The following is a 14,434-nucleotide window of genomic DNA, read 5'->3' as shown; positions in this document are numbered from 1 at the left end:
ATGTGCGTACGTGTGCATGTGTGATGTGCATGGGTGCGTGTACCTGTTAAGTTAGAGATCCTCAAGGAAACAAATGAGCAGAAACACTCTCAGAAGTTAACTGAAAATTCTTGAAAGTTAAAATCCCAGCCCCAGAGTATAAACTTGGTCAGGATAAAGTCCAGTATTCTTTTAAAATTTTTCTTTGCTGAGGAAGATTGGCCCTGAGCTAACATCTGTGCCCATCTTCCTCTATTTTGTGTGTGTGATGCTGCCAGAGCATGGCTTGATGAATGGTGTAGGTCCATGCCCAGGGTCTGAACCCGTGAACCCAGGTCCACTGAAGTGGAGCTTGTGAACTTAACCACTGTGCCACCGGGCTGGCCCCCAAGTCCAGTATTTTTAATGTGAACATGAATTTCTGAGGGTTTCTGAGGAGGGACCTCATGGTACGTTGGCACCTGCGGAGGTACAAGGCAGACGGAGACGCAGGCCAGCACCACAGTATCCTGTGGCGATGTCCTCTGCTCACGGTCGTTTTATTTTTCTCTTTCCGCTTGGACCAAACAGCCAGACCAAGTCCGTTTGGAATGCCTGGGATGGTGCCACCGTACGTCCCCCCGCAGATGCTCAACATTCCACAGACTTCTCTGCAAGCCAAGCCTGTGGTAAGGCTTTCCCTTCCCTTTCCTTCCGCTGCTGGTCTACCTAGCCGTGGTGGGGGACAGCTGCCTTGAGGGGTACATACTTGTCACCTCTCAGTGAACACTAAGATAATATCCTAAACTCTTGACTTGCTATGTGGAGCAGGTGCCAGTCTTTGTTGAATTAGAACTTTGCCAAGACTGGGCAGTGCTCACAGGTGCCGGCCCTTGGGCAGCGTGTGTGCGTGCTGACCTGTGCTCTCTGTTTCAGACCCCACAGGTGCCCGGCCCAGGCGCCCCGGGACAAGGTCCACACCCCTACAGCCTCGCTGAGCCGGCCCTCACCCTGGAACCGAGCGGAAAGAATCTGAGTGAGCAGAACAGCTACAGTAACATTCCTCACGAAGGAAAACATACTCCATTGTATGAACGCTCCTCCCCGATCAACCCGGCCCCGAGCGGCAGTCCCAACCACGTGGACTCGGCGTACTTTCCTCCTTCCTCCACTTCGTCGTCTTCAGACAATGACGAAGGCAGTGGGGGAGCTGCAAAGTGAGTGGTGTGTGTGGTGTTGGTGCCTCCCAGACATGTGACGGCCACGTGGCTCTTCACGTAGCTCTAGTCCCCGGGGAGCGGCCTGCCACCAGCAGCTGTGGCCCCACTCTGTGCTCAGAGCTCAGAGATGCAGTAGGTTGCAGGCAGGTGCTGGTCACTCTGCTCTCAGACCCGGGCTCCTTGGACGTGGAGAGGGGAGGAGGCCAGATATCTCCTCAGGGCTCCCAAGGTTGAGCATCTGTGCTGGGCCAGCTGTGGCCTTGGGCTGCTCCTCTGCTGGGGTGGAATTTTAGGAAAATTGGTTTGTGTGGCCCCCACAGTGTGTGAAGTGATCCGGTCAGGTGCCTTGACCCTTCTTCCTCGGGCTGTGATCCCCCATCCTGTCTCCAGGAAGCATTTGCAGTTAGCTGCCTGTGGCTTTCAGCCCCTTGGCTCCTGTGTCAAGGGCACTGAATTTTCTCTCCTCCCGAGTTCATAGCGTGAATCTCATCTCAGCAGCTTATAGGGCCACTCTTGAAATAGCACTGTTCACCCCACCAAAACCATGGAAAGCTGCCTGACCCGGGCTGGAGTGCTCCCTGTCGAGGAACATTTTAAGCAGCACGCGTCCCTGAGTAAACGAATCCTCAAGCACACGCTTTGTTAGTGTCTGGTCAAGAAAGTCCTAAATGCACAGTCTTCCTCCTCCCCTTGAGTAACCTTACATTCCTAAGAAACTGGGCTCAGAAGACGGGAGAAGAGAGGCAGAGTCTTTCTCTGTGTCTGTCTCCTCTTCATGGGTTTGAACTCTGGTTCACAGGGCGGATGCCCAGGCTGGTTCGTGCTGCAGCCACTTTTGCCTCAAGAAACCTGAGACACAGGGCCCGTCTTCCGCAGGTTCTTCTGAGAGTGTCACCTGATGCCAGACATCCTCCCTCTTTTGTCCTCTTTTTCTCCATCTGTAAAATGGGCACTAATGTCTGCCGACCTCTGGCGGCGGTTACCGAGGAGTTGTGTGATCCAGGGATGTGTGCTTCGTGGAGCAGAGGAGCGTAAAATGCAGAAAGGCTTCCTCACTGTGTGTACAATCCTGACATCCTAAAATCGAGTGAAAAGTGGAGATTTAGCGTTCAAACTTTTAAATTAAACTTTTGGGAAGATAATATATTTAAGACCTTCTGCCTGAGAGTCTCTGGGACGGGCTCAGAAATGTGTGTGTGTGAGTGAGCGCCAGTGGCCACTCCCCTTGCGGCAGCCTAAACAGCTGGTGGGTGTGCGAGGCCCTTCCACTCGAAGGCACTAGCAGTTTTCTTTTAAAAATTGGCTCATGTCGGCACAACCGAGGCACCTGGATGTACAGGTGCATCTCAGTAAGAGACATTCCTTCTAGACTCTAGAACACAGCGGACCTGCGACACGAGCAGGTGTGCTGTGACGCCTATGGGAGCCAGCAGAGCCCTGGCTGGAAGGTCTGGGTGCCCGTTCGTTGGGTGGGGTGCAGTGAGAGTGGGGGCTGCTGCCTGATTTGGCAAGCTGACCTGTGAGGCTGCGAGTTGACCCTGGGCGAGTCTTGCTCGAGAGCCCCCTCCTCTTGTCTTCAGTGCTGCCCTGTCCCCAGAGGTTCTGACCGGTGCTGCCTGCTGGGAGCTCTCGGCTCCTGGTTGCCGCTCTGGCCTCTGAGCCCTGCAGCGCTTGCAGTCTGGACCCCAACGTTGCGTTCTCACCACGCTTTCTGGAGGAACTCTGGAAGGTGGACTCTGCATGTGAGGATGGCATGGCGTGCCGTCCTCCTTTTGGTGTGAAAGGTGAAGCAGGTGAGCATGTCCACAGCCTGGAGGCCAGATCTGGTCCACTTGTGCTGCTCAGCTCGACTCTGTTCTCCGTTTATTACAGCAGCTGAGAGACAGAGACAGTTGAGAGGGAGGAGGTTGAGGGGATGTGGAGCTTGTGGCTGAGGCTTCAGGGTCCTGGACTAGGCAGACACGTGGGGCTTGGGTCGGCCCCTGCTGGTGGTCGTGATTTTCAGGGCAGGGCTTGGGCCTATTGAGTGAGTCATGTGTGTGCACTGGAGGCTGTGCGCAGGACAGAGGTTGCTCTCCTGGTTCAAAGACTCATAGGAGCAGTACGTCGGGACTTAGGTTACCTTGGTGTGGACTTGAGTTGGGACCCCACATCTACCCTGTGCTCTCAGTATGGTCTTGAGGGAAAGAAAGTATCCATCCATTCAGCCCAGCCGCCCTTGCGCCCTGCTTTCTGTTGGTGGGCATGGCGGCAGGGGGCACAGACATGGCATGGTGCGGGTGTCTGAGAGGGGGACAGGCAAACCCGAGCCGTGTGTGTAGGAGGAAAGCACCAGCCGAGAGGAGCGAGGTGGGACCGCAGCCTGAGCAGCGAGATTTGAGCTGTGACAGAGCGGGGGGAGCCGGGACAGAGCCAGGTGTGGGCGGGGTGGTGGAGGGAGGCCCAGGGGGCCTGAGCAGCAGGAGGCCTTGCGAGGTGGAGGCCGGATGGTGTGGAGTCTGTGCTCTGTTCTGACCACAGCGTGGGGCCTCCACCACCCTTGCTTAGACTGGCCCCTGGGCTGGAAGGGTCCTGAGGCTTCTCAGTGAATTTGCTTGGATGTGGGTGCTGTTTACCCTCAGGGTGGACGGGTGTCTGGGTGGCCGGGCCATTTAGCTGCTTGGTCGCAGTCAAGCGCCTCCGGTCCTAACAGCTCTAGCAGACTGACTGCAGACATGCTTGTGATGGCTTGTACCCTCGAGTCACCTTGTCCAGCAGCAGAGGGGAGGCCTACCTCTGGCCCTGGCTGGGCAGCCCCTCCCAAGTCCCTGTGCCCTTTGCTATGCGAGTCCCTCAGGCACTACACTCCTATCACCGTGTTTCCCAGGTGCAGGTAGATGGTACCAGAATGTGGGAGAGTCCATGAAGTGCACAACCTCACCTCCCCAACAGAAATCAATGGATGGTGCTGATGGGTGGTGGGACTTTTCTTGAGTAAAGGAGAATTAACGCCCCAAAGCTTCCTACAAATTAAGGGTTCAGTGTTTTAAGTGGCAGAGAATGTGGACATGCAGTTCATGGAGGAAACGCAGCAGTCAGTGAGCACACTCACAGATGCTGCTCGTCCTCCCTGAAGATCAAAGGACTACAATGTAAACCATGACAGGGCACCTTTCTTCAGCCTGCAGGATTGGCAAACGCTTGTTTTTGAAGATGAAGTTCCGTGGGGAAATGGGTTGATTCCTGGCAGGTGCTTGGCATTTGTGGTCACTGTGTCCAAGAGCTGTGGGCCCTCCTGGGAGGGTCTGCACCATTCTTGTGCAGAGGTGGGGTGATGGGCATTTCAGAGCATAAGAGGGGTGTGTGTATGTGTGTGCGTGTTTGCGCGTGTGCCCACCCCCCAGATGCCGGCACTGGGGACCTTCCTTACAGGGAATCCTGTGGAGCCCCTCCAGAGAATGTTCTGAGGGGAAAGGAAGTGCTTGCTGAGGTGCCCTGTGGAGGAGCAGCTGCACAGATGGTGACCGGGGTGATGCTGCCTCTGGCTTGGTCCTCAGGCTCGAATGGTCCACCTTCACTGTGTGTGCGTGCATATGATGTATGTGTATATGATGTATGTACATGTGATGCATGCGTGCCCACAGACACACATGCATGGTGTGTTTCTACGTTTGCACAAACGCATGGCGCGCAAATGTATGTATGTCTACATGTATGCACATACATGTACATATATGCATGCATGGTGCGTGCACTCGTGTCTGATGTGTTCCCCTCCTCCTTTAATCCTGTACCTCGCGTTTCAGCCTCTTCAGCTGGCAGTGTCCAGGTGTCTTCCCCACATACAGCTGGAATGGATGTCCTGGTTGTTGCTCTCTTGAAGTCAACAGGTGTCCCTGTACCGTTTACAAGTCTGTGCTGGACGAGGAGTCTGGGGCTGCAAGAGGCCCCTGTGGCAATCAGGTGTCCCTCCAGGACTGGACTGAGATGAGCGGTGTCACGCCACAGAAACTGCCCTGAGTCTCCTCACATCATCTCTCTTCACTACTGTAGACACACAGCTTTTGTTCCGCCGTGGTGCTATGTCTGCCAAGGGGCCCGGCTGGTGCCTGGCAGTGATTCCAGACCCTGACGGTTATTTCAAAGTAAATTAAGAAAGGAATGTGCTACTTGCTAACGAAACAATTTTTTCTCCTATTTCTTTACTCAGAGTATATCAGCGTGTACTTCTTGCTCTATTCTTGGTTAAAATTAAAAAACCATTAAGGCAGTGTTCTAGTCTCTTCTTCCCTGGCCTTTGCCAAATTCTTGTAATCTTGTTTTGGTTGAATCCTTGTGGAGGTGTTTACTTTATATAATTTTCATAGATTCATTGGTTTTTTAGAATTTGAATCCAATCTGAGGTTGCTAATTTGAAGTTTCTAGTTCTTTGTTTTATATATTTTTTTATAATTACCATCTCAGTACAGAGTTATAGAACTCAAAACATTTGAGAGTACAATGTAGGAAATCCCCCATGATCCCACCTCTAGAGATACAGCTGTTTTCAAAAGATTGGTGAATATTCAAACACCTTTTTTTGTGTGTGTATGCTAACATGGTTTTTACAATAATCAGATCTTATCTCAGGGACAGCACCTGGCCTTTTTCACTTTTTTAGACTTAATATACTTTTGTAAGTATGTGTTCTCATTTGTGTGTATAGATGTTAATATGTACATGTGCACTGAATATTGCTTCAGTGTTTTTGTACGTCATTACTGACATTTTAAAATGGATATTTAGAAGCCCTATTAAGAGAGAAGACTAACTTAATTTCTCTCCACTTTTGGCTTCGTTGGTGTAGACTTGTTCTGCTTCCCTGTCCCCTGTGTGCACATTGGCTCCAAGGTGTCGTGTCATGGCAGCATCTGTCGGATGAGCTTTGCAGGCCCACGTGGCCCCCATGGGACCAGGCCTGGGCTGTGGAAGGTGAACCTCAGGAAGGCGCTGGTCCTGCAACCTCACATGCCAGGTTCTGGGTGCCACTTGTGGCTGTGTGACCTGGAGTTCCCTAGCCCAGTGCACCCAGCAGGGATGGGAGGCCTCTGGGTTCTTTGTGAATTAAATTAGCTGAGGGGTAACACAGTAAGTGACATCCATCACTCTTATTAAAAACTGTCTGTGGGCACAATGAAAAACTAGAACTCTGATTTTTTTTTTTAATTTTGGTGAGGAAGATTGGCTCTGAGCTAACATCTGTGCCCATCTACCTCTATTTGTATGTGGGATGCCACCACAGCATGGCTTGATGAGTCGGTGTGCTAGGTCTGTGCCTGGGATCCGAACCCATGAACCCCAGGTTGCTGAAGCGGAGTGTGTGAACCCAACCACTATGCCACCAGGCTGGCCCCTCTGGTTTCATTGTTTTTTTTTTTAATTAATTAATTTTTTTATTGAGTTAATGATAGGTTACAATCTTGTGAAATTTCAGTTTTACGTTAATGTTTGTCATTTCGTGTTGTAGGTGCACCACTTCACCCTTTGTGCCCACCCCCCACCCCACCTTTCCCCTGATATCCACTAAACTGTTCTTAGTCCATAATTTTAAATTCCTCATATGAGTGGAGTCATACACAGATTATCCTTCTCTCGCTGGCTTATTTCACGTAACATAATTCCCTCAAGGTCCATCCATGTTATTGCAAATGGAATGATTTTGTTCTGTTTTGCAGCTGAGTAGTATTCCATTGTATATATGTACCACATCTTCTTTATCCATTCGTCTGTTGCTGGGCACTTAGGTTGCTTCCATGTCTTGGCTATTGTAAATAATGCTGCAATAAACATTGGAGTGCATAGGACTTTTGGGATTGCTGACTTCAAGCTCTTTGGATAAATACCCAGTAGTGGGATGGCTGGATCGTATGGTAGTTCTATTTTTAATTTTTTGAGGAATCTCCATACTGTTTTCCATAGTGGCTGCACCAGTTTGCATTCTCACCAGCAGTGTATGAGGGTTCCTTTTTCTCCGCAGCCTCTGCAACATTTGTTACTATTAGTTTTAGATATTTTTGTCATTCTAATGGGTGTAAGGTAATATCTTAGTGTAGTTTGGATTTGCATTTCCCTGATGATCAGCGATGATGAGCATCTTTTCATGTGCCTATTGGCCATCAGTATATCTTCTTTGGAGAAATGTTTGTTCATGTCTCCAGCCCATTTTTTGATTGGGTTGTTTGATGTTTTGTTGTTGAGTTGCGAGAGTTCTTTATATATTATGGATATTAAGCCTTTGTCAGATATATGACTTGCAAATATTTTTTCCCAGTTAGTGGGTTGTTTTTTTGTTTCAATCCTGTTTTCATTTGCCTTGAAGAAGCTCTTTAGTCTGATGAAGTCCCATTTGTTTATTCTTTCTATTGTTTCCCTTCTCTGAGAAGGCATGGTGTCCGAAAAGATCCTTTTAATACTGATGTCAAAGAGTGTACTGCCTACGTTTTCTTCCAGAAGCCTTATGGTTTCAGGTCTTACCTTTAGGTCTTTGATCCATTTTGAGTTTATTTTGGTGAATGGTGAAAAAGAATGGTCAATTTTCATTCTTTTACATGTGGCTGTCCAGTTTTCCCAGCACCATTTGTTGATCTGGTTTCATTTTTAATGTGAAACACATAAAGAATTTCATTCAGAGCAAGGTGATCTGGTGTCCCAGGAAATATGCTTCTGATATGTCTCTTTCCTCCAAGTGGAATTGATGTTTTCCTTGTGCTTTGAGTCCTCTTGGCTCCTTCCTGAGGAAGCTGTGTGGTCCACAGAGAATCACGCTTTACCTTACCCCAGCGTCCCTGGTCCAGACAGGCTACATCAGCCAGAGTTTCCTTTCCAGTTGTTAGGCTGTTGTTCCAGACAAGTAGCTTGTTTACATTTATATTTTGACTTTTTAACACAAGGTAACATTTCTAACATCTTCTCATAAACACACTTGTGAATTACTTTCATGTGTTGGCAAAAATTCGTACTCCTCTGTGCCGTCACGGGGAGTCTGTGCTGTTCTCCTACCACCGGCAGCATGGGCATGTTGCCTGGAGCTCAGCTCCCACCCGTTGGTGTCTGAACCTCCCTCAAGGGTGGGAGAGGCCCAAGGGAGAAGCAGGCGGCCGCCCTCCCTGTGCCTGCTTGCGTACGTACGTGGGGATGGGACCACACTTGTTCTGTTCCTGACTTAGTGAATGACCCTGAATGTGTGACAGTAGCTGGGTTTGGGGCTAGGAAGATGGAGGGTGTCGTGTGTGAGTCCCACACTTCCCTCCCAGGGAGCTGTGGCCAGAGGTCTGGGCTCTATCAGATGAGAGCGGGTGGCACTGAGTGCCCCGGTTCGCGAGCTGAGAGCAGGCAGAAGTGAAAAGGTGGCACACTGTTGGAAGTCTCCTCAGAGGCTGAGCATGTCGGGCCTTGCGCACACTTGGCCTTGCTGCCGTGGGTCTGCCCTCCCATTGCCGCTCCATGACAGGTCTCCCTGCTTTGGTCTTGCTTGCTTTTCCTTCTTTCATGTTGACTAGTGGGGCAGCCTGTGGGCAGTGCCACTTTCCTTTTCTGCTCTGTCATGGCAACCTACACTCATGGCTGTGGGGACAGGAGTGCAAACGCACTGTGATGGCTGAGACAATTTTACACTTGGTGCAAGTGGACACCAGTCCATTTCATCCTGGTATCACCAGCCTGCTGACCAGAAAAACGTATAGGAGAGAATTCCGCAGGTAGGATGGTTTGCTGTCACGAGTAGCTTTAGTGCAGACAAAGCTATGCATGTCCTGGTGTGAGTGAGGCCTCACTGCACCGCTGAGGGTCCCTGGGCCAGTGTGGTGCTGGCCCTTCTCACCGCCACTGTCTGGGTGGGTGGGTAGTCGTCTTCTGTCACCTGGAATGGAGGTGTGGTTAAGTGTGGATCCCTTTCCTGAGCCTGGATCTTATCTGCCTTGGGTGTGCAGGGGTTCAACATGGGAGTGCACGCAGCCTCCTGCCCGGGCCTTCCACTCCCCTGTGGCCTGTGTGGTCTCAGCAGGTCTCCCGAGGCACAGCTGATGCAATGTTGTGTCCACGTCACTCGTTCCAAGGGTGATTGTGAGATGTGAGCAGTTGGGTAGAATGAAACTTGACTGTATGTAGAAAGATTCTGAAATTCCTAATCCATCTGTTCTTCAAGATAAGGCATTTGTCATATTCAAATGTTTTGTTTTTTTAAGTTATAAATCAGGAATATAGTTATCCTATTGAGATATTCTGGACTTTAAAAAAATTGGCTATTGTCAAGCTGCTTTTCAGGCAGAATTTTAGATTTTGTGATACGATTATTAGAAGGCCACATGAGCGTATAGATTATGACATTTTTAGTTTGATAATCTGTGTAGAACAAAACAAAGCTTTGTAAATAGAGGTTCTGTGTGATCTTCGTGGGACAGGCTTTCCACTTTCGTAGTGAGGCATGGTCTCCACACCACACTGTCCCCGTGCCATGTAGAGACCCAGGGCCTGTGCCCTTGGGGGCTGCGTGTCTGGTGGCTCTGTGATGTCACGTGAAGGAGAAGCCAGGTCTGCACTGTCTTTGCCATGCACCCTTATGCTACGATTGTATGATTATTCATTCGCAGTAATTAGAAATGGTGCTGAATGTGATCCAGGCCGTGAAGGAAACACGGCGTGAGAGTCGCAGGTTTGAGGAGGTTGGGAAGGCTGCCCTGAGATGCCATTGCGGCCAAGCCACTCAGGCCGAGGTGTCGCGTGTTGAAGGCTGCAGTCTGTCGTGAGGAGGGAGGGCTGCTGTCCAGCAGAGCGTGGGAGATGCTTGTCCTCCACGGACCCCACCAGGAGCTTGTGTGCAGGACATGTAGTGACGTCCTGTGAGTCCGTGAGAAGACGGCTCCCGCGTTGTCCTTGGGGAAGGAAGTCTCTGCAGCGGCTTGGGGGCTTCTGGGCTGTCAGCCTTGCATGTCAATTATTGCCTACGTGGCATGTTCAGTTCCTGGACATTCATTAAGCCATGTACTCGTGACTAGTGTGTTTTTTTGTAGCTATGTTATACTTAAATGTTTAAAATTATAAGTAATAGATGTTCTGTCTCTTTATAAAGTTTGTAAGTAGCCAAGTAATTAGTTGTAGAATTTCACTGGATAAACGTCAGTGACCTGTCTATGAGGAAGTGCGTAAGCGGCTCTGCTGATGCCACGTTCCAGGTCAGTTCAGAGCTGCTGCCTTCCTCCTTGCTGACAGACTGCTCGCGGTCAGTCATGGTGGTTAGCGTGAGGCAGCTCACCGACTGCGTGCTGACTGGTGCACGCTCAGTGAAGAGCAGGGCAGCCAGAGTTCTCTTTCGACCTTCCCCAGCTTCTCATCTGCTCTCCCCTGTGAGGCCTCGTTTCTCTCTCAATTAGACAGGATGAGTCGCTCTGCCTGTAGGAGACCTGCATTTCCCCATGGGCACCTCCCCCTCCCCACCAGAGTTTCCTCTGGTTTTGCACAGTTGTCGTTTGAGCTCGCACTTGTGACTGGCCTCTTGGACAGAGCTGTGATTTCTGAGTCCTCACTGAAGACCAGGAGCCTGGATGCTGGGCAACTGCCCCCGTTTCTTGTGGAGGCGTTAAGGTGTCCTGTCCCGTGACTGGGATTGAGGAGCTAGAACGAGGCCCTCAGACATGACCACATGGGACAGTGTTCCTGGTTTAAGATGGGACACCCTTCTCATCTCTCCTGTTCTTTTGCAGCTATTTGTTTTGTTATGGAACTAACATGAAGACACTTGGAAATTGGAGAATTAGTGGGTCTTAAAATCCTTCCATCTGTCACGTGGGTCAGTTAGAAAGGCACGCCAAATAAAAACTCTCTGCACCGGTGTGCCTTGTAGCCAGCACTGGGTTTAGAAGCTAATTTTGGTGAGGAACCCTGCAGGAGAGAGATGAGTGAAGGGTGGATGCCTGGAGCTGCCCCCGCCATCCCCACAGTGACTTCATCCCATCTGCTGGGGGCTGCAGCTCTGGGGCGGGGCCTGATCCCTGCTCCGGGAGAGTCCCTGCTCCCCCAAGGTTAATGCTGTTCATGGAGTTTGCCTGGGGACCACAGTAAACTTCCCTTTACACTGTGGCCCATAATACACAAACAGAGAACTTACAAAGTAATACCATTCATACCACATTCCCTGCATCTGGTCTGTTCCATGTCAGCTTTTAAAAAATTCTGGTTAAACCCACTGAATTGTTTTCCCAGGCTACTAATGGGTCAAAACCCACAGTTTTTAAAAAGTGCTGATTGAAACACCTCATTCTGGCATTTGAGACACTCTGTAATCTTCCCCATCTCTTCTCCCAACCCGGTTTTTACTACTTTGCCAAAGAAAGCCATTCCCCAGATAAGACTCAGTTAACTCCGCTCCCCCAGCTTGCAAGTCCTTTCCCTCTCTGTCACCAGCCTTGGCTCCCACGTCCTTTCCACGGTGGGCTGCAGTGCCGTGTTGTCACGTGGCACGTGATCCCTTATGTTTATTTGTAAGTTATGAGTAGCATTTGCTCCAGATGACACTTTTCTGCTGCCTGATGATTGGCAGTTAAATGTGAGTTTTATCTCATTTCTCCCAAAGGGCTGAGCTCCCTGAAGGCAAGGCTGCCTCCTCTGTGTGCTGGGTGCTTACACATCCTGGCTCTCCGGGCTGCCCCCTCTGTGTGCTGGGTGCTCGCACAACCTGGGTCTCCAGGCTGTGTGGCCGGCCCGGGCCAGGTGCTGAATGTTCCTCCCCACAGCGGGGGTCACCACTGGCTGCTTGGAGTGGGCACGAGTGTCCCTGTGGTTGGAGTCTCGGGATATGGGGTCAGTGCAGCACCCCATGTCCTCGAGACGGCTGCTCAGCGCGGCCCTTATCCTATGGGCGTGTGGGGGTGCTGACACTAATCAGTCGTCCTCTTCACTTTCTGTGCAGCCATATCAGTGGGAACAAAATCGGCTGGGAGAAGACAGGAAGCCCCTCGGAGCCTCAAGCACGGGGAGACCCAGGAGACCAAACAAAGGTAGTTGTTTTCTTCTTTAGTCCTGATGCCCAGCAGGTGGAGTTGAAACACAATGCCCTCTCTCTTTTTAAGCCTTATGAAGAATATAGACAGTAGGGGAAGTGGGGAGGGGTCACAGACACTGGGGGAGAGGGAAGGGGAGGGGAAAGAGGACCCCAGGGCCCCACCATCCCCGCCTGCTTTCTTTCCCCGGATGATTGGGCCTGGTGAAACCCTCCCCCGTCTGCTGGCTGCACTCTTAGCAAGGACTTAGAGCCTTCTAGAGCCCTCATCTCTCTGGGGTTTTTGTGGGGATTAAGTGAGAAGGCACCTGGGGTGTATACATTAAACATGAAAATAAACTAAATTCCATTTCCCCCTTTTTTCCTCCATCTGCCTGTTAAGAGTGACCTCTAGAAGGATCTTTTGACATGCAGAGCCACGTCTGCCCCCACCCATGACCCTGGGATGAGCCTATCTCTAGCTGCAGGGGGGCTTGTCTGTGTAAGTGCGAGGTGGCAGAGTATCAGAAAGCTGTGTAAAGTTCTGAAGTGCTCGCTGCTGAGTGATTGTCCTGTCCATAAGCACGGATGTGCTCTGCAGATACTTGTTATTTGCGAGGCATCTTCCAGAGCGTTTCCAGCTGCTTAGGTCTACATCTGGGGAGTGGACAGTACAAGAGACACTCGTCAATCATCCACGAGTCATTCCTAAGACTGATTTTAGCATTTTGTGTTTTAAAGGGTAAAATTAAGCACTTAATTACCTACCATTGTAAAGAATACATTTTGTTTCAAAACAGAAAAATGTCTATTCTTTAGTGTGGCCAAAATAAAGAAGTAAGTACTTATAATTCCCAACATTTATTGTGAGAAAGAAAAAAAGCCTTTTACTGTACAAATAATAATTGCTGTTGGTAAACCGTTGGGACTTTGCTGAAGTTCACAAAGAGGCAGCAGGAGTCCCCCTCTGCTGTCTGTGTCCTGGGTCTCACTGCGCTGCAGCGAGCCATCGCTGAGGGGTCCATTAGCATCCGTGCTCCTGTTGGTGCAGGACCTGCCGGATTTGGGTGGTTGGTTGTTACAGCACGAGTGTTTCTGACTGACGATATATCGTGCACATATTTCTATGTCAGCAAATATAGATCTAACTCATCATTTTTAAGTGGGATTATCTTGTATTTTTGCTGTAATTTTCGGTAAACAGTTTCCTGCTTATACTTAATTTGGGGCTGTATAACGACCAAAGAGAATGGCCAAGTGTGGGTTTTGTTTATTCTGTAAATACCGGCTGTGGTGGTGAAGAGCAGGTCTGAGTCAGGCCTAGAGGTGAGTCCTAGTTCTATGAGTTTCTGGTCACGTAATCGTGACAAATGACATTCTCTCCCTGGGTGTTAGTTCTCATCTAGGCAGGGTCTCCAAGGAAAGCAGAAACACAGGACTTAGCTGACGGGGTGGCTGCCCGGGGGTGGCAACCACAGAAAGCCACTTTCACCCCATGGGGCCTCGCCAAAGGAGCCATGCGTGGGGTCACCCAGCAGAAGCTGCAACATCCTCCAGGCTTCCCCCTGACACAGGCACAGTGGGCATCCACTCTCCACCCCTCGTCCTCAGTGGTGGAGTTGTTCATCACACCTCTCCAGACAGGACTCTGTGTTACAAGTGCACAGACACGGTAAAGGTGTGGAAACGTGACCTGAACCCATTTTCTCCTCTTGCCCGTTGCTCGTAGGCAGAAGGTTCGTCCACTGCCTCTTCGGGCAGCCAGCTCGCTGAAGGAAAGGGGAGCCAGATTGGCACTGTCCAGCCAATCCCGTGCCTCCTGTCCATGCCCACCAGGAACCACATGGACATCACCACCCCACCCCTGCCCCCTGTTGCGCCTGAGGTGCTGAGAGTGGCCGAGCACCGGCACAAGAAGGGGCTGATGTACCCCTACATCTTCCACGTCCTGACGAAGGTACGTGCAGGCCCAGGGGTGGCCTCCTGCCCTGGTTACTCCTGTGGGGGTGCCCTCCTGCTCGTTTTGGAACGGTTTTTTATCTTGTAAACTATTTGAAACAAAGTTCATTTCCCCCTTCTTAAACTTGGAGGAAAAAAGATGAAAACTTACACCTGTAAATAAAATAAAAGAACAACTTGGGAAAAGTCTCACTTTCCCCTTCAATTTAATATAAAATATTTTTGAAACTTCTAATTAATATGTTGTTTTCTGACTTGTAATTTTATTCTTTTAATTTCTAATTTCAAGATTTCTCACCCCGTGGTT

The 14,434-nt window shown here is 50.2% G+C and overlaps 1 protein-coding gene across 1 annotated transcript in view; it reads left to right on the top strand.

The window, feature by feature from the left end:
- Positions 1-14,434, top strand: part of LOC124240822 (constitutive coactivator of PPAR-gamma-like protein 1) — a 109,588-nt gene that overhangs the window by 58,045 nt on the left and 37,109 nt on the right. Inside the window, exons 7-10 of the mRNA XM_046663917.1 lie at positions 550-647; positions 895-1,175; positions 12,100-12,187; positions 13,898-14,125. Coding sequence (XP_046519873.1) covers positions 550-647; positions 895-1,175; positions 12,100-12,187; positions 13,898-14,125 — 695 coding nt within the window. The remainder of the gene's footprint in view (positions 1-549; positions 648-894; positions 1,176-12,099; positions 12,188-13,897; positions 14,126-14,434) is intronic.

Source organism: Equus quagga, chromosome 6, assembly GCF_021613505.1.
Source record: "Equus quagga isolate Etosha38 chromosome 6, UCLA_HA_Equagga_1.0, whole genome shotgun sequence".
Lineage (NCBI taxonomy): Eukaryota > Metazoa > Chordata > Mammalia > Perissodactyla > Equidae > Equus > Equus quagga.
This window is presented reverse-complemented; position numbering and strand designations above follow the sequence as displayed.